The sequence below is a fragment of the Schistocerca cancellata genome, chromosome 8, assembly GCF_023864275.1.
Source record: "Schistocerca cancellata isolate TAMUIC-IGC-003103 chromosome 8, iqSchCanc2.1, whole genome shotgun sequence".
NCBI lineage: Eukaryota > Metazoa > Arthropoda > Insecta > Orthoptera > Acrididae > Schistocerca > Schistocerca cancellata.
This window is the reverse complement of record NC_064633.1, coordinates 49313854-49333041: the sequence shown is the minus strand read 5'-3', so window position 1 is coordinate 49333041 and position 19188 is coordinate 49313854. Positions and strand designations below refer to the sequence as shown.

The 19188-nt window shown below is 38.3% G+C and overlaps 1 protein-coding gene across 6 annotated transcripts in view; it reads left to right on the top strand.

The window, feature by feature from the left end:
* Positions 1-19188, top strand: part of LOC126095742 (protein FAM169B-like) — a 123609-nt gene that overhangs the window by 35483 nt on the left and 68938 nt on the right. For 5 of the 6 annotated variants that reach the window (XM_049910515.1, XM_049910511.1, XM_049910510.1 and 2 more), the window contains 2 exons: positions 7080-7162; positions 7881-8061. In XM_049910515.1, coding sequence (XP_049766472.1) covers positions 7109-7162; positions 7881-8061 — 235 coding nt within the window. In that variant the 5' untranslated portion in view covers positions 7080-7108. Of the gene's footprint in view, positions 1-5369; positions 5787-7079; positions 7163-7880; positions 8062-19188 lie in introns of all 6 variants that reach the window. The other variant, XM_049910513.1, reaches the window with a different exon arrangement.

Genomic DNA, 19188 nt, shown 5'->3' with positions numbered 1-19188 from the left:
GGGTATCCATATAAATACGGATGGAGAGCCTGACGCATAGCAGTGGCTACCTGGTAAAGCTTAACTGCTAAGCTTTCGACTCGAACCAAACTACTGTAGCTGTATCGTCATTCATTCGACCTAAATTGTGTCTCATATTACAATGGACCAACTTTGTTTCGATTTGGAGGTGCGGCCTAAAACTTTTCTCTCCCCTTGAATTTCGAGTCTCAAATTTCAGGTGCGGCTTAGATTTGGGAATTTTTTTTCCCTTATTTTGAGTCTCATTTTTCAGATGCGGCTTAGATTCGAGTGTGGCTTAGATTTGAGTAAATACGGTAGTCCTCGTCTTTTTACATACTTGACCCTTGCTGCCTTCACCACTTCATCCCTCAAAGCTACCCATTCTTCCTCAACTGTATTTCTTTCCCCCATTCCTGTCAATTGTTCCCTTATGCTCTCCCTGAAACACTGTACAACCTCTGGTTTAGTCAGTTTATCCAGGTCCCATCTCCTTAAATTCCCACCTTTTTGCAGTTTGTTCAGTTTTAATGTACAGTTCATAACCAGTAGATTGTGGTCAGAGTCCACATGTGCCTCTGGAAATGCCTTACAATTTAAAACCTGGTTCCTAAATCTCTGTCTTACCATTATATAATCTGTCTGAAACCTGTCAGTATCTCCAGGCTTCTTCCATGTATACAATCTTCTTTTATGATTCTTGAACCAAGTGTTAGCTATGATTAGGTTGTGCTCAGTGCAAAATTCTACCAGGCGGCTTCCTCTTTCATTTCTTAGCCCCAATCCATATTCACCTACTACGTTTCCTTCTCTCCCTTTTCCTACACTCGAATTCCAGTCACCAATGACTATTAAATTTTCGTCTGCCTTCACTATCTGAATAATTTCTTTTATTTCATCATGCATTTCTTCAATTTCTTCGTCATCTGCTGAGCTAGTAGGCATATAAACTTGTACTATTGTGGTAGGCGTGGGCTTCGTATCTATCTTGGCCACAATAATGTGTTCACTATGCTGTTTGTAGTAGCTTGCCCGCATTCCTATTTTCCTATTCATTATTAAACCTACTCCTGCATTACCCCTATTTGATTTTGTGTTTATAACCCTGTAGTCACCTGACCAGAAGTCTTGTTCCTCCTGCTACCGAACTTCACTAATTCCCACTATATCTAACTTTAACCTATCCATTTCCCTTTTTAAATTTTCTAACCTACCTGCTTGATTAAGGGATCTGACATTCCACGCTCTGATCCGTAGAACGCCAGGTTTCTTTTTCCAGATAATGACGTCCTCTTGAGTAGTCCGCACCTGGAGATCCGAATGGGGGACTATTTTACCTCCGGAATATTTTACCCAAGAGGACGCCATCCTCATTTAACCATACAGTAAAGCTGCATGCCCTCGGGAAAAATTACGGTCATAGTTTCCCCTTGCTTTCAGCCGTTCGCAGTACCAGCACAGCAAGGCTGTTTTGTTTAGTGTTACAAGGCCAGATCAGTCAATCATCCAGACTGTGGCCCCTGCAACTACTGAAAAGGCTGCTGCCCCTCTTCAGGAACCACACGTTTGTCTGGCCTCTCAACAGATACCTCTGTGTTGTGGTTGAACCTATGGTACGGCTATCTGTATCGCTGAGGCACGTAAGACAGATATGTAAGCCATATGTATTGATACTGAAAGTCACCATTCTGAATGTTGGTGATGTTTCTGGATCTCATTTTTGACGTAAAATTCTCATAGCTACCATACCTGAAATATCTGTAAGCAGGGATATCAAATCACTTGACATTTTAAAATGCATCAGCAACATGTCTTGGGGAGCTGACAGAATGCACTTCATCCAGTTCTATAAGGTTGCTATGTAGAGTAGGTTGGGTTTTGGATATCAAGTCTATAGATCAGCAAGAGTTTCATGTTTAGAGGTTTTATATGGCATCCGCTATAAGGGCACAAGGCTAGCCACAGGTGCATATAAGACCAGCACCATTCTCAGCCTTTATGCTCAGGCTGCATCTATCTATATGGTGGCAACGACTCACGGTATGTCTGGCATATGGGTTTTTGGCTGAACCACAGTCATCAGTACTCTGCCAGGCTGAGGATTGCCCATGGAATCAATTTTTGCAAATTGTCCATAAGCTACAAAACCATAAGCAATCCATGAAAAAGTAGAGCTTATAGCACCTTGTGTAGATGTCCATACAATTGGTAGGTCCCTCTCATTCTGGAGTCTTATTCAGCTGCCATGCCCTACTTTCTCCAACTTATTCATCTTTCCTCCCTGGGGAAGGAACTAATATTTCCAAAAGCTAGAATGCTTTCCTGTCCTATTATATGAATGTTATTGCCAATATTAAGAATTTTGTCTCTTGAAGGTAAGTACTGTTCATCAATTCCTTCTCATGATTTTAAAGATCAAGGGGCACACACACTGGAAGTAGTTAGTGTGCAGGTGACATGGCTAGTCGAGAGGGTACTGGAAGTTTTTATTGTTAGTTTAAAATTTTTATACTTAAATTTTTGCCTTCAGTACTCATGTATTAATAACTGTGACCTGCTCGTGGTCTCGCGGTAGCATTCTCGCTTCCCAAGCACAGGGTCCCGGGTTCAATTCCCAGTGGGGTCAGGGATTTTTACTGCCTCGTGATGACTGGTGTTGTTGTGTCATCTTTATCATCATCATTCATCCCCATTACAGTCGGAGGAAGGCAGTGGCAAACCACCTCCACTAGGACCTCGCCTAGTAAGGCGGCGCGGGTCTCCCGTGTCGCTCCCCTATGCTACATAAAGAAGTATGGGACTCATCATCATGTGCGAAGTACACTGTTCAGTCACATCAATATGACCACCTATCAAAAGCCTGAATAACCACGTTTTGCAGTGCAGACAAGCAGGAAGAGAGTCGGTGAGTTTCTGGAAATACCAACAGGGGTGTGAAGCCATGTCGACTCTCCTGCCATGGCCAGCTGCTCTAGGTTTCTCAGTTGAAGGCCATGGCACATGCAGCCTGATCAAGGTAGTCCCACAGATTCTTGACTATGTTTAAATCCAGGGAATTTGGTGGCCAGGGAGGTACGGCAAATTCATACTGGTGCTCTTCAAACTGCACACATACACTGCGAGCTGTGTGACATGTTGCATTGTCCTGATGATCGACGCCATCACACTGAGGAAAAAGAAACGACATTTAGTGTTGGATATGGTCCCCAAGGATAGATGCATACTTTTATTGATCTATAGTGCCTTCCAGAATGACAAGATTACCCAGGGAATGCCTGTGGCCTGGACCTTTCTGAGACAATTCTTGCAGTGTGTTTTTCTTTTAGGTGTCTCACACCATACGCGCCAAAGGCCACCTGTCTGATGGAACATAAGATATGATTCATCTGATAAAGCCATCTGTTGCCCGTACACTTCTCTGCAGCCATTGTTCATGTCTGAATCTATGGTCTGCTGGTACATCACAGTCGCCTCGATGACAGTTTTGTTTAGCACCATTTTGCCGTGCATGGTTTACTTTAACCATGGCAGCACATGGACAGTGTACAAACATAGCCATTTAAGAAACACCTCTACCCTTCGTCTGAAAATCAATGATCATGCCACTTTGGATGTCTGTGTTATGACAGTGAATACACTGTTTCTTGCATTCCCCTGATACGCTTTATGTACCTTCCACTGCTAGTGCTACCACTTTCCGTCTGTGCATAGTTATTACACATTGACATCGAAGATAGGTTGGCTGTCACATTAATGTGATTGGACATTGTAGATTCATCACTTCAGCAGATGTTTATTCTCGTAAAACCTGTTAACTGACAATTCCCCGTGCACTCTGTCAAAGTGACCAATGAGGAGTTTGGGGGAAGAATCGTGCTGCAAGTAGTGACTGAAATACCAAGCTGTGTATGGATGGTATCTCTGGCTCTGCCTTACAGCTAAGTGTGACATACATGCTCTCCTCTCTCTTCTAACTGCTCTCAGGCTTTGTTCTGCTGCAAAACAACATTTTCCAATACCACCCTGACTGACTAGTATCATGTTTTTCTACCCCAGAGTATGCTTATTCGAAAAAGACGACTTCTATAGATGCCCACAATTCTGACTATCTAGAGATTTACTTCTGACACCTGGAACATTTCTTATATAAACTTCCTAGATGGATAATAAATTGAAGTGGCACTAGTGTATGGAGAAGGTAACCAAAAAGCTCAGTTCTGTCAGTTTTGCACTTAGAAATCTCTCTCACTGCACTGTGCAGCCAACAGGATTGCCAGCATAGTTTCTATAACTTCACTTAAAACTGTCCTGTAGAGTAATCTGGGGCAATGTGGCTAAAACTAAAAAAAAGAAAACATTTTTTTACAGAATCATACATCTTTTAGAAGCCTATTCAGTGAAGTTGGGATTTTTACCCTTACATGCAATAGTCTACAACAGGTTGCCATTAGACTTCCAGAAGAAAATTGAAAATCCCAAGATATTCAGAAACAAAGGAAAAGTATATCTTATGAGCCACTTCTTATATAATTTACCATAATATTTAGGCTAGAGGATCTAAATTCCACTTAGCCCCTAACTCTAATATTTGTATTAAACAGGTTTTGATTCTGCCAATTTATAATCAGATGATAGTGTTCCGTTATCACATTTCATAAATGCTTAATTTGAAGTATTAGATGAAAGCAGCTACTGGGTTCTGTAACAGGAGGGGCAGTGGCTTTTTTAGAGTTCTGTACCTCAGTTAGTAAAAACAGAACCCCTATTGAATTACTTTGTTGTTTGTCTGTCAATCTGTTCAACCCCCTTTTCTTTGGACTGGTAGAGGTATCAAGCTGAAATTTATGTCAAGTACTATGGCCTATGATCCCTTGGCAATGTAATAAAATTAAGTATTGAAGTCAATTCAGTCAAAAGATATGGTCGTACATTTGGATACAAACTCACTCATCAAAACCCATAGATGATCTGTCTGTATAAATAACGAACCACTGCTTATATTTTCAATCATCATCATATAACACTTGAAGAATACTGTGCATATATGGAATACGAACATGGAAAGATAAGAGGGCAAAGAGATTATGTTGATACATATGGTAACATGTTGAAAATTATGATGCAGACGTGAATCAATTTATTTAAATCACTATTTAGTACAAAACAATGTATCACAATAACATGGAAAAACCAACAAAATTACATAACTATCCTATGTTAATATAATTGTTATTTCTAATTTTTCCTGTATTTGGCGAGGGCCCAATTTTAGTTTCTACTAGATGACATTTTAAATCATCAGAAGATTACTTGTCATCTACCTGAAGACAGATATCACTTGTCATACTAACGTGGCACTATTCTTTTAGATACGGAAAAGGTTAAGAAAAATACAGGAAGACAAAAAAGAAAATTTCTGTTTCACAAATATCCAAGAGAAGACTATTTTGCGAATAATAACATAATATTGCATGGAATTTGATAGCTCCTGTTCCTACTATAACAAATACCAACATGCTATATTTATATGAAAGACTAATATAGCTTTCAACAAGAATATATCAAGATTTGAAAACTAAGCAGCCCATTGTGGATTACTGCATTGATGTGAGGCATATTAAAGATTCTAAAAGGCTATTTCATAAGATCCATGTGTTGCCATCTGTATACAAGTGATTAATTTATCCTGTGGATCAGTGATGGAAATGGGACAGTTAACTACAAGGAAAGGATTTCTGCTTGAACATAAAACTATTGGATATAGTGCAAAAATAATTTTGATGAAGGTACTTAATTCTTATAAACTGTTAACTATATTTGCATTCAGCACCTAATTGTATGTTCACGTATAAATAAAATTTTTTTATAAAGTGAACTTAAGGTGCATTTTGCATATTTAACTATAGGATACAGTACAAAAATATTTCCTTTGTCAATCTAGCACCTATTCTTTGAAAATGTTAATTGTGTGCTTATTCACATACGTGTGTGTTAAAATGTTCATATGTAATTTTTTAAAAAAAGTATGTATGAAACACTCAGAGAGCGAGTCCTGCTCACATTTGTCCTGTTTTTTCTCCTTTTCTCTTTCAAATAATCTGCTTTTCTCTTAATGTACACACTCATTCTGGCTACACACATAAAGTTATATAGAAGGAATTCCCATATGATTAGTGTAATTGGATTATCATCAGTCATAATTTGCTGTTAGTATACTTTACAGAAATAGCTAGCAGTGGTTTCTTCTGCCTGTTAATGTATGACTTATGGTAATTTATTCCACCTTGTGAGGGCCCCTTTTATGGTGTCATTTACAGAACACAATGTGTGAATGAATAAATCAAACTTTATTTCAGTTTCCTCAAAATTCTGTCAGTATAATTATTTTTTTTATGTTTAAGTTACTTTTATACAGATTGTACCAGAAATGCTGTGACAACTTTGAGGGATTGTGCGGGGTGTCTTCAAGAATAAATTGTAGATAGACTTATGTCCATAAACATCATCCAACAAGTTTACAGAGCTGAAGTTATAGGCACCGTGTCCTGCTGCTACTTCAGAGCGCCAAAGTTATAGGCACTGGATCCTGCTGCTACTCCAATCCTTCAAGGGAACTTTGTGTGCTGACACAGTTTATTTTTCTCCTGTATACCAAAAACCGTTGGAGGTTTTGGAGGGTTCTAGAAGAAAAATAAACTGTGGATGGAAACCAGTGTCCAAAACAGTCACCCATCGAGGCCACAGGGCACCACATTCACAGGAGACAAGACCTGTCTACACAGTAACAAGCTCCATCTTCCCCAGCGGCGATCGTGACAGCCTAACAGTATTGCAAGGCATTCCGCCTACAGTTCATCAGCATTCAAAATCATGTTTGCTGCCAAAGGTGTAACCTAGTGGTAAGCATCAGTACTTGTAACACTCTGTAACATCATTGGATGACATTTTCAGATACGGGTTCCCTCCCTCAATTTGTTTCTCAAACCACCCTCTACAACCCCTCATAGTTTGCCACAATATTCCTGGGAGATATAGATGTTTAAAAACATTCAGTCTCTGTATGAAGCCTTTTTTTCTAGCTGCTGGTCTCTTTATAAATGGAGAGTGGATGCCTTTAGATGATGTACTTTCAGATAAGGCAAAAGAAGATGGTTGTTTTCAGGTAATTTGAATGTACTTCAGTTGAAAATTATGCTTAACATTGTCCTGTATGTGTCATACTGTTCATTCTCAGCTGGCAACAGTACATTATTTTTCATCTCCATTTTATGTGCCATGAGAAAAGAATCTGTCACTGGCATTAGTCAATTCTGTGACACACAGAATAAATTTGTAACAGTGCATTATTAGTAGAAAAAACTTGTGAATTAGTTTAATTAACACACTGATTCAGCAAAAACAGCCACTATGTTCTACAGTAAACAGAAATGAAGCATATACAAATCAAGACCCAGTGGCGTAATTGTCTTGCACATAAGCTTGAAATTGATAGTGATGGTGTGAAATTCAATTTTTCACTGTCAGATTGTTCTGAAATGTAGAATTGTTAACAAATCATTCAAGCTTGTTTTAAGCAGTATTAAATTTTGAAAGGAGTGTGATTTTTATTTCACAATCAGTGCTCATAAAAAGAAGACAAAATACTAAAATTCTGGAAAAGTGGACAATGTATTCTCCCTCCCATCATTTCATCTTGAATTTTTTCTACTGTTGTTACTTGTTATTGTTCTTCATAATTTAATTTCACATTTTACAACTGTTTTGATCTTGACCATATATTGATGAATGTGAATACTCATGTGCATTGAGAAAATATGTTTTTAAATTTTATTTGAACTTTAAAATAGGAATATAAATTTCTATAAAATTAAACTTTTTAGGCAAAGTCATCCAAAGAGAGAGCTGTCCACTTTATAATGAGTCAGATTTTCTATCAGGAGCTGGAAAGTCCAGATGCATTGGAGATGGAGGCTGTATTTGATCTTCCTGACTTTACAGATGATATAACCATTCTCTGGCAGAATGGTACAGCAGTTGGATTTTACAGTACAAAACAGAAAGGTAAGTGAATGGTCAATTAAGTAACATTGACAATAGAAGTGACCAATAGGTAGCATCTCGAAATAATGTAAAAACTACAACTGTAATCAAGACAATATTATGAAAAGGTTAGATTGCTACTCACTATATAGTGGAAATGGTGCATCACTGATAGGCACAAGAAAAAGACTGTCAAACAAGTAAGCTTTTGGCCAAAGAGGCCTTCTTCGGAATTAGACAACATACATGTACACACAAAAGCAACTGACCACAGCTTCTGGCTACTGTGGCCAGAGTGTGACCTTGGCAGCCAGAGACTATGGTAATTGTGTGTGTGTGTGTGTGTGTGTGTGTGTGTGTGTGTGTGTGGGGCGGGGGGGGGGGGGGGTTGCTATGTGGGGAGCAAAATAACTGATGATGGTCGAAGTAGAGAGGATATAAAATGTAGAATGGCAATGGCAAGGAAAGCGTTTCTGAAGAAGAAAAATTTGTCAACATCGAGTATAGATTTAAATGTCAGGAAGTCGTTTCTGAAAGTATTTGTATGGAGTGTAGCCATGTATGGAAGTGAAACGTGGACGATAAATAGTTTAGACAAGAAGAGAATAGAAGCTTTTGAAATGTGGTGCTACAGAAGAATGCTGAAGATTAGATGGGTAGAGCACATAACTAATGAGGAGTATTGAATAGAATTGGGGAGAATAGGAGCTTGTGGCACAACTTGACGAGAAGAAGGGATCGGTTGGTAGGACATGTTCTGAGACATCGAGGGATCATCAATTTAGTATTGGAGGGTAAAAATTGTAGAGTGAGACCAAGAGATGAATACACTAAGCAGATTCAGAAGGATGTAGGCTGCAGTAAGTACTGGCAGATGAAGAAGCTTGCACAGGATAGAGTAGCATGGAGAGCTGCATCAAACCAGTCTCAGGACTGAAGACCACAACAACAACAACAACAATATGGCATACACTTCATCATTTTTAGCTCCTGTACCTTCCTTTCTTCAAGGTAGGAAGTGCAGTCTTCACTCTAGACAAGACAATCTCCAAATCAGTTAGCACACTTCACAGGAGATGAGCAAATGACTCCTTTGTAGGAGGCTTTAGCACATTTGCTGAAAATAGCATCCCCAACATGCTAGAATGGTATGCCCAGAGTGCTGACATTTAAAACAGTGCATTGTGTTGGGTATATAAGGCCTCATATTTAACTGAATGAAACCAGAATAATATTCTCTGGAACCATTGTGGTATGGAACATAAGAATAAAGGACTCTGATTTCATCAGTTTGCCATCTGCCCTTTTCATGATGCTTTGCAAATCAGTCACACCATCATGAGCCCACTCATCCTTCAGTTCCTCTTTGGGAATATCAATAATATCCCTGCATAATGCAACACCTTTACTATAGTTTGTTGTGTAGCTCTGTTTTAAGGCATATGGCAATGTGGAGGTTTTTTGCTTGTTGGGAATTAGTTATTTCTACCAGCAGTGTTCCACTCCTAAATTGCTTAATAGATTTTAATGTACTAGCAATGCCCTCTATGCCCTTTTGTATATAGAAAGGTGAAACTTTTTACGAGCTGCCCTCCTTCACTTTAACTGTCATAAGCACATTCTGCCTAGCAGCCTGTGTTCCATTACTGTAAACTGAAGTATTGGAAATAAAACCTATGTTAGAAGGACTGGCAGTATGAGCCCTCTTGTGGGTGTTGATACCTACCAGCAGTACAACCTTTGTACTGGGAAATCATTTGAACAGATTCAAGGGTTCCATCTCATTCCCACAAAGAGCAGGGAAATAAGGGCCCACCCACACAGCCCCACTTGTTTAGGTGAGCCTTGCACAGCTGAAGTGTGACAGGTTGCCCACTAATGACTATTCCACCTCAACAGCCATGCAGCTCATCAGTGCATGGTACACCTTGAGATTGAGGACTTTTTATAGAAGTTTTCATAATTTTTTTAGTCCAGACACCATAAAAAATGCATCCTCATGAAGTTCTTTGATTAAGTATTTACCCTTTGTAAATCTCCACAGAGCTAACTGTGCCTCTTGTTGTTGATGAGCAGTAGACTTCTTAAGGTATAGTTAGGAACTAGTGCCAGGCTGAAATTTTGGTTTAGTCCTTGAGATATATTCATGGATTATGTTCTGCTATGAAAGACAAAAGCTCGTGGTCTGAGTCTCAGTCCAGAACACAGTTTTAACTTGTTTGTCATTTAACTTCTATACACTGCACAACGTTTTACATGGGAATGCCTACCACTAGATTGGCTGAGCAGATGAATGACATAGAAGAGCTGTCTGCCTTGAGGATGCCTTGTACCCAGTTCTGAACTTTCTGCACAGCATGAATTAGGGGAGATTGCATGCCTGCTATGGGCTGTTTGGATCCTCCAATGTGTTATTAGCTTCTCTGAGCTCCAGAGCAGAATAGAATATTTATTCACTTTTAAACATGTTTACAGCCAATTGGTACTGTCATGTGAAATTTGTATATATGTATAGTTACTACATTACATTATTCTCACATGGATCTTTGCTTAATTATGTTACACAAAAGCTTTTATATAAATTACTACTTCAGGAAAGTATATTGTTATGGAAACTGACCATTGTTTGCAAACTTAATACAATATGCTACAGTGAATAAGCATATTATCACATTCAAAACTTTATACAATCTGTAACAATAATAATCATAAACTTTATATAGCTCAATATAGTATGCCACAATGAATCAACATATCACACTAGTGACTTTGTAAAACATTTTGCAATACCTAATTTTATATATGCCCATTTTAGGACTCCAAGTCATTTATTATATATTCTTCAATATGTAAAATACTTCATTTTATACCCATTTTGTTATGCTTTTAAATTTATTCAAGGGCACTGAGTGTGCTTTTTAAGTAGTTAAGTTTGTTAAAATATGCGAGACAAAGATATTTATAGCTGTTATGGACTTTTGCTTGTTTGGTTTATGGCTTGTCAATTGCATGTTTGTTTCTTGTGTTATGATTCTGTATTGACATGCTAGGGTCAGAGTTATTCAGATTTTCTTTTGTATATACTAAACAGCTATAAGCATATAAACTAGGGAATGTCATAATATTTGATTCTTTGAAATAATGTTTACAGGATTCTCATGGTGTTAGTTCCACAATGCATCTTATTGCCTTTTTTCTCATTTAAGTGGTCTTAGAGCCAGGTAGGTTTCTCACAGCAAAATTTGGAATTTAAGAAAGTAAAAGTATGCATGTAGTAGTAGGATTTCATAAACAAATCCTCTCAGCTTAAGCAGCAGATAAATCACACCTGTGAGTTGGGGCATAATTTATCTGTGGCTAGACATTGATCAATATGTAATTCCTGAAGTTTCACCAATTTGTTTTCCTGTTTGGGTGCATTGAAATTAAAAACTGTGTTTTCTGGTTTTCTACTATTCATGTGTAAATACATTAACCTGAAACCGTGAGGTACCCCTATATTATGCTACTGACACATTCAGTTGCAATTCATCCAAGTTGGAGTACTGAGCAGTTAATGTGGTATCACCTGTATACAGCACAACCTCACACAGCATATATATAACTGAAAGGATCCAAGAACAGACCCAAGTAGCAGTTCTTTTGTAACAGGTAAAGGGCCTTTAGGTGGAGGGCATTCTCCCCTATTTCATAGTGCTGTAGCTTTCTTATTAGGATGCTGTGAGACACTGTGTCCTTCAGTCCAATAGCTCATTGACTTATTCTCGAAGTTCTGTTATAATGCTGTCAGCTGCTTTACAATAGAGAGGGTGGATCTAAAACTACATTGTGCGGAACAGATTAGGTTATCATTTTCAAAATACTGGTTCATCTGCTGGTGCATACAGTACTCGGTTATTTTAGAAATTATTGTGACAACTGAAATGGGTAATGGTATGCTACCTTCCTTATTGTTAGGCATTCTGGATAGACTCTTTCTATAATATGTTTATTATTTTTGTCAAGGGGTGTCCTTCTATTCCGGCAATAATGCATTTATCTATTGCTTACTGACTTGCCAGCAAATTACAGAACTTGATCAAAACTAATCCATTGCTTTATTGGGTAATGGTGGCAGTTCATGTCGAAAACCTTTTCACATCAAGTTGGATGTGAAAAGGTTTCCGACACGATTATGGCTGCACAACGGAATTGACAGACTTTGAACGTGGAATGGTAGTTGGAGCTATAGACATGGGACGTTCCATTTCTGAAATCGTTAGGGAATTCAGTATTCCAAGATTCACAGTGCCAAGAGTGTGCTGAGAATACAATTTAAGGCATTACCTCTCACCTGGACACTGCAGCGGTCAATGGCCTTCATTTAATGGCCGAGAGCAGTGGTGTTTGCATAGAGTTGTCTGTGCTAACAGACATTTGGCAACAGATGACCAACGTGAGTACCTTTGCTAACAGCATGACATCACCAGCAGCACCTTTCCTCAGCTCGCAGCCATATTGGTTTTACACTAGATGACTGGAAAACTGTTGCCTCGTCAGATGAGTCCCAATGTCAGTTGGTAAGAGCTGATGATAGAGTTCGAGTAGAGCACAAACCGCATGAAACACCACGAATCAGGTGGGCTCAGGTTTGTCAACAAGGCACTGTGCAATACGATGGTGGCTCTATAATTATGTGGGCTGTGTTTAAAGGAATGGACTTGGTCCTCTGGTCCAACTGAACTGATGATTGCCTGGAAATGGTTATATTTGGCTATTTGGAGACCATTTTCAACCACTCATGGACTTCATGTTCCCAAACAATGATGTTATGTCACTGAGTCATAACTGTTCACAGCTGGTTTGAAGTGAGTTGCGAACAATTCAAGCGAACGGATTGTCCACCCAGATCGCCTGACACGAATCCCGTCAGATATTTGTGGGACATAATTGAGAGGTCAGTTTTGCTGTGACAACATTTCGCAATTATGGGTGGCTACAGAGGCTGCATGGCTCAATATTTCAGCAGGGGCTTTCAGTGACTTCTTGAGTCCATGGCATTAGGACATATCCCATGACTTTTGTCACCTCACTGTAACTTTGCGTTGTTTCAGAATAGCACTTAATAAAGAACCTTCAAGGAAAGCTTTATAAACTGTTCTTCAGTTTGTATACTCATCTCCTGTTTGTGGGGACATTTTTAGTAACTTTTGTTTGGATTTTAGCAAGAAGTTGAAAAACAATCACCTGAAGTTATCACATCATTTGCACTGTATATCGGGTGTCCCACAAATATTGAGACAATATCTGAGCTCTTACAGAGTACATCTTGAAGAAAAAATTGTGTATGTACATTGTAAACAGTCCTGTAACATTTTCATGGGTACTCTGGAAGTTATCTTTACATTTGTTGATTTTGTTCTATTAAGAGCAGTCTGTTGAGTTCCGTTTGTAAGGAAGTCTGGAATTGAGTCACAAAACTGATCCAATACTTGGTAATCTCATATTTTTTTAACTAAATGCCAATGCAAGGCAGTGTCAAATGCTTTCCTAAAATCAAGGAACACGATGTGTAGGTACTTCTGCAATAAGTGATATTAAGAAAGATACTGATTCAATTTTAAAGTCCACCAGCAAAAGTGATAGTGAAGACAGAAGTAAACCTTGAAAAGTTATGAAGAAACCGAAAAATGAAGTTTTGTGTTACTGGTTTTTACAAAAATGATGAATTGGGTAATTGATATCTGATCCTTAAGTAACAGATTGTTGTACAGATTTAAATCTCATTGTAAAATTTACAAATTGGTAATACCAGGTGAAAAAAATGTCAACTGATGTAGTTGGAGCAAATACCATTTAAGGTGGTTTTGAAAAGGAATTGGAAAAAAAATGACTGTGACTTGGACTTTGTTTACAGAGCTGATGCAACCGTATTAAATTGGAAATCGTTACTGTTAAAATCTGTTGCTCCTCGGCGAGAATTCTGCTCCATGAACTAAAACTAATTAAAAGCAAATAACAATATTAATTTGTGCAAATGCTATTGAGACCCATAAAATGCTGTTGCACCTCATCAGAAATCCCAAAAAACCAAAATGCTTCAAAAATATCAGGGTTCCCTTAGTTTATAAAAGCCAAAGAAGCACATAGATGAACACTGAAATATTCATTGCCTGGTATGACAACACTTTCATCACTGAAGTAAAATAATTTTAAAACAAATTTGGTAAACATGGAATTGTCCTACTTTTACTGGATACGTTTCGGCTGAACTGTTAGCGAGAGAAAATGGAATGTTTACAGTAAAATGTTTGCCTCCTAATGTGACATCCTTACTACAACCAGTGGATCAAAGTGTTATTGAAACATTAAAACGACTTTAAAGAAGACAATCTTTACCTAGATTTTTATCTGTTGATTAAGATAATGTAGACGTCATTTGTCTTTTCTCAGGCAAATGAATTTAAAGAAGTGTTGTTACATGACTGTATATACATGGGATCTGATTGAAAGAAAGACTTTGAACAAAACTTGGAACACAACACTAAAACGAGAGTGCAAAAATTCAGTATCTGATATAGGTGATTCTGTTTTGGAGAATATAATGAGCTAATGACAAACCCACAGATATGCAAGGAATGTGATGCCGATGGTATGAAGGAGTAGCTCACTTGTGAAAGTAATGATCAAGGTTTTCAGAAGAAGTCAGATGACGAAATTGTTGCAAACATATTGCTGAAAACAAACAGCAGTTAATCCAAGAAGATGAAACAGAAGAAAGTGAAGATGCAGAAAATGATTTAGGACCATCTCGTGTGGAAACATTTCAAGCCCTGGACACAGCCTTCAGATGCTTTGAGAAACAAACTGTAAGTTTACTACTATTCCAATGAATTCATGATGTAGCAATAGTGAAGAGTTTACATCAAATGACAATTAGCAAATACTTTAAATGGAATTAACTACAGAGACTGTCCTATTATGAATTTTGTTAGATATTTCATGATTAACAATGCAATATTTTAGTAACTTTAAGAAAATGTCTGTAAAAAGTGAAATATTCAGAACCAATGCTCTGCAACAGGCCATGATAAGAGGACATGTAGAACAACGGAAGCATAATAAGTGATATAAATAGCAGGGAGGTGGCATGCACATAGGCCCAACAGTGCCTTCTTTTATGTGACCAGACAGGGCAGTGTTACGCAATGCTTAGTCAGTGCACAGCCTTCACACAAAGTGTAAACATGTAACCAAGTACCACTATGTTTTGCTGACATCACAGGGTTGAATATCATCATGTGAGTGGGTTCAAACAGGGCAGAATGATTGGTCTCCAGGAGGCAGGTCTATTGTTCTGTGACACTGCAGCTTGTACAGGGCACACTGCTTCAATAGTGAGGCGTACGTGGAGCCAGTAGAGAGAAAAGGACCATACACAGTGCCAACAGGGCACTGAACGACTCAATGTGCAAGATGAGCACCACATTGTCTATTTGGCCATAATGGATAGAACAGCTTCTTCCACAGTGTTGGTAGGACACTGAAGCACTGCAATCGACCTGGGCATGTCTGCATTGATGGTTCAGTGCCATTTTCTGCAGGCTGGACAGTTGGCATGCATGCCTTTGTGTAGGCTTCCACTGACCAGTACCCATCGATGCCACAGACTGGTATGGGCATGTGAATGCCCACAGGATACAGATTAGCTGGCTGTTTTTCAAGGAGTTCCTTGATTGGCCATGTACATAAAAAACAGTATTCCATTTGAGTCCATAGACGTATCACGGCACTGCACTGAACAGATATTTGAATGTTGTACAGGGGAAGTTGAATTTAGTGAAACTAAACTTCTAATTTCTGTCATTTATAGGTCCCCTAACTCTGACTTCAGAGCATTTCTGCTCAAGCTAGAGAGGGTCCTTGGTTCACTTTAAGGGAAGTACCTGAGATTAATTATGTGTGGTGACTTCAGTATTAATTTTGTATATGATTTTGCAAGAAAAGGGATGTTGGTAGATCTCCTAAACTCATATGATCAGATGCAGACATATTTTTTGCAACTAGGGTGCAGGAGAACACTAGCACAGTCATAGACAAGATTTTTATTCATTCTTCATTACTAGATGGGCATTCTGTTAGTAAAAGAGTGAATGGACTTGCAGACCATGATGTGCAAATTTTAATACCAAAAGTAACTTGGTTTAAGAATCATGAAAGAAGGTTGTGTACATGGAATAGACCTAGAGACATAGGAAGGTGTCAGATTGATTATACGAGGGCTAACCACAAAGTACATTACGTTTTGGAGTTAAAAATAAATAAAGTATTGGAATTTTTTTTTATTATATACAGATGAAAGCCACGCATAAATACTACTTTTCTACATAGTTGCCATTTAAATTAAGGCACTTATCATAGCAATGGACAAGCTTGGAAATTCCTTCGTCGTAAAATTCGGCCGCCTGCGCCTTCAACCACGTGGTTACCTCTTCTTGAAGCTGTGCGTCGTCATCAAAACGCTGCATAGCCAACCACTTCTTCATTGCTGGGAATAAGTGGAAGTCGCTCGGTGTCAGGTCGGGACTGTACGGTGAATGAGGAAACAACTCCCACTTAAAAGATTCGAGAACTTCACAAATGGCATTTGCCGTGTGGGCCCAGGCATTGTCGTGAATCAGCAAGATCTTTGAGCCAAACTTTCCCCTGCGCTTGTTTTGTATTGCTCTTCTGAGGTTGTGCAGAGTTTGGCAATACCTTTGAGAGTTTATTGTAGTGCCTCTTTCCAGGAAATCCACAAAAATCACACCTTTTCTGTCCCAAAAGAGGTAACCACGTGGTTGAAGGTGCAGGCGGCCGAATTTTATGACGAAGTAATTTCCAAGCTTGTCCATCGCTACGATAAGTGCCTTAATTTAAATGGCAACTATGTAGAAAAGTAGTATTTAAGTGTAGCTTTCATCTGTATATAACAAAAAAATTCCAATACTTTATTTATTTTTAATTCCAAAATGTAATGTACTTTGTGGATAGCCCTCGTACAATGGCAAGGCAAGGTTGAAGGCGCAGGCGGCCGAATTTTATGACGAAGGAATTTCCAAGCTTGTCCATCGCTACGATAAGTGCCTTAATTTAAATGGAAACTATGTAGAAAAGTAGTATTTAAGTGTGGCTTTCATCTGTATATAACAAAAAAAATTCCAATACTGTATTTATTTTTAATTCCAAAATGTAATGTACTTTGTGGATAGCCCTCGTACAATGGCAAGGCAGATTTCAGAAGCAGATTTTGCACTGTAAAATGTTTCCAGGGGCAAATGTAGACTCTGACCATAATTTATTGGTTATGAACTGTAGATTAAAACTAAAGAATTTGCAGAAAGGTAGAAAATGAAGGAGATGGGGCCTGGATAAGCTGAAGGAGCTAGTGGTTGTTGAAAGTTTTAGAGGAAGGATTAGAGAATCTTGGACTGAAACAGAGAAAAGAACTATAGTAGAAGATGAAGGAATGGGTAGCACTTAGAGTTGATGGAAAACTAGTACTGAGCAAGGAAGAGAAAGCTGAAAGGTGGAAGAAGTATACAAAGGGACTGTACCAGGGGAATGAAATTGGAGGTAATATTATAGAAAGGGAAGAGGAAGAAGATGAATGTGAGTGGAAGATATGATACTGCTGGAAAAATTTAACAGGAGACTCAAAGACCTACACTGAAACAAGGTCCTTAGAGCAGACATGATGTCCTCAGGACTGCTGATATTCTTGTGAGAGCCAGTCATGGCAAAATTATTCTGCCTGGAGTGCAAGATATATGAAACAGGGAAAATATCCTCAGACTTCAAGAAGAATTTAATAATTCCAATTCCAAAGACAGCAGGAGTTGAAGGGTGTGCGAATGTTACCAGACTATCAGTTTAATAAGTCATGGTTCAAAAATACTGACATGAATTATTTACAGAAGGCAGGAAAAACAGGTAAAGATCAGTTTGGGTTTTGGAGAAACATTGGAGAAGTGACGCAATACTGCCCTTCTCAGTTGCAGATAAGGAATAATAAGCCTACATTTATAGCTTTTGTAGACTTAGAGAAAGCTTTTGACAGTGTTGACTAGAATACACTCTTTGAAATTCTGAAGATAGCAGAGATAAAAAACAGGGAGCTGCAATTTGTACAGCAACCATATGATATGTATAAGAGTCGAAGGGCTATGTAGAAGCATCAGAGGGCATGAAAAGCAAGCAGTGGTTGAAAAGGAAGTGTTATAGGGTTGTAACCTATCCCAGATGTTATTCAATTTGTACACCGAGCAAGCAGTAAAGGAAGCCAAAGAAAAATTTCAAGAAGGAATTAAAGTTCAGAGAGAAGAAATAAATACTTGAGGTTTGATAGTGATATTGTAATTCTGTCAGAGACAAAAAAGGACTTGGAAGAGCTGTTGAACAGAATAAACAGTGTCTTGAAAGGAGAATGTAAGATGAATATTAAGAAAAACAGAGCAAGGATAATGGAATGTAGTCAAATCAATTGAGCTGAGAGAATTAGATTAGGAAATAAGACAGTAAATGAGATAGTAGATGAGTTTTACTATTTGGGCAGCATAGGACATATCCCATGACTTTGGTCACCTCACTGTAACTTTGCATTGTCTCAGAATAGCACTTAATAAAGAACCTTCAAGGAAAGTTTTATAAACTGTTCTTCAGTTTGTATACTCATTTATGTGTCTCCTTCTTCAGGGCAGAGCTTTGAGGATGCAGTTTTATGAGAACAAGGTCATCGACCTTGTACTGAGGTTTAATAGCCTTATCATTATGTCTACTCACTTGTTGTTGTGCCTAGACAACTAGGAGACTATTTCCTGTTGAAGTTGGAAATCGTCAGTAGGTTGTTTCAGGCCAAATGAAAGATTTAATAAGTTCAAAGTCTTTGATCTCCATTGCCCATAACATATGTTTTTCATGGCAGAAGGTGCGGCATAATTACCCAATTTCTTTCATTACTCGTTCAGATGGATTTGACAACAGGTTATAGTTGGATATTAATAGTTGACAAATATCCTCCCAAGCTAGAATTCTTTAAATTTGTTACTGGCAAATTGTGGCCCATTAATGGAGAGAAATCGTTTTGGTTTGCCTACCTCAAAAAAGTATTGTTGCAGATACTGTATCACG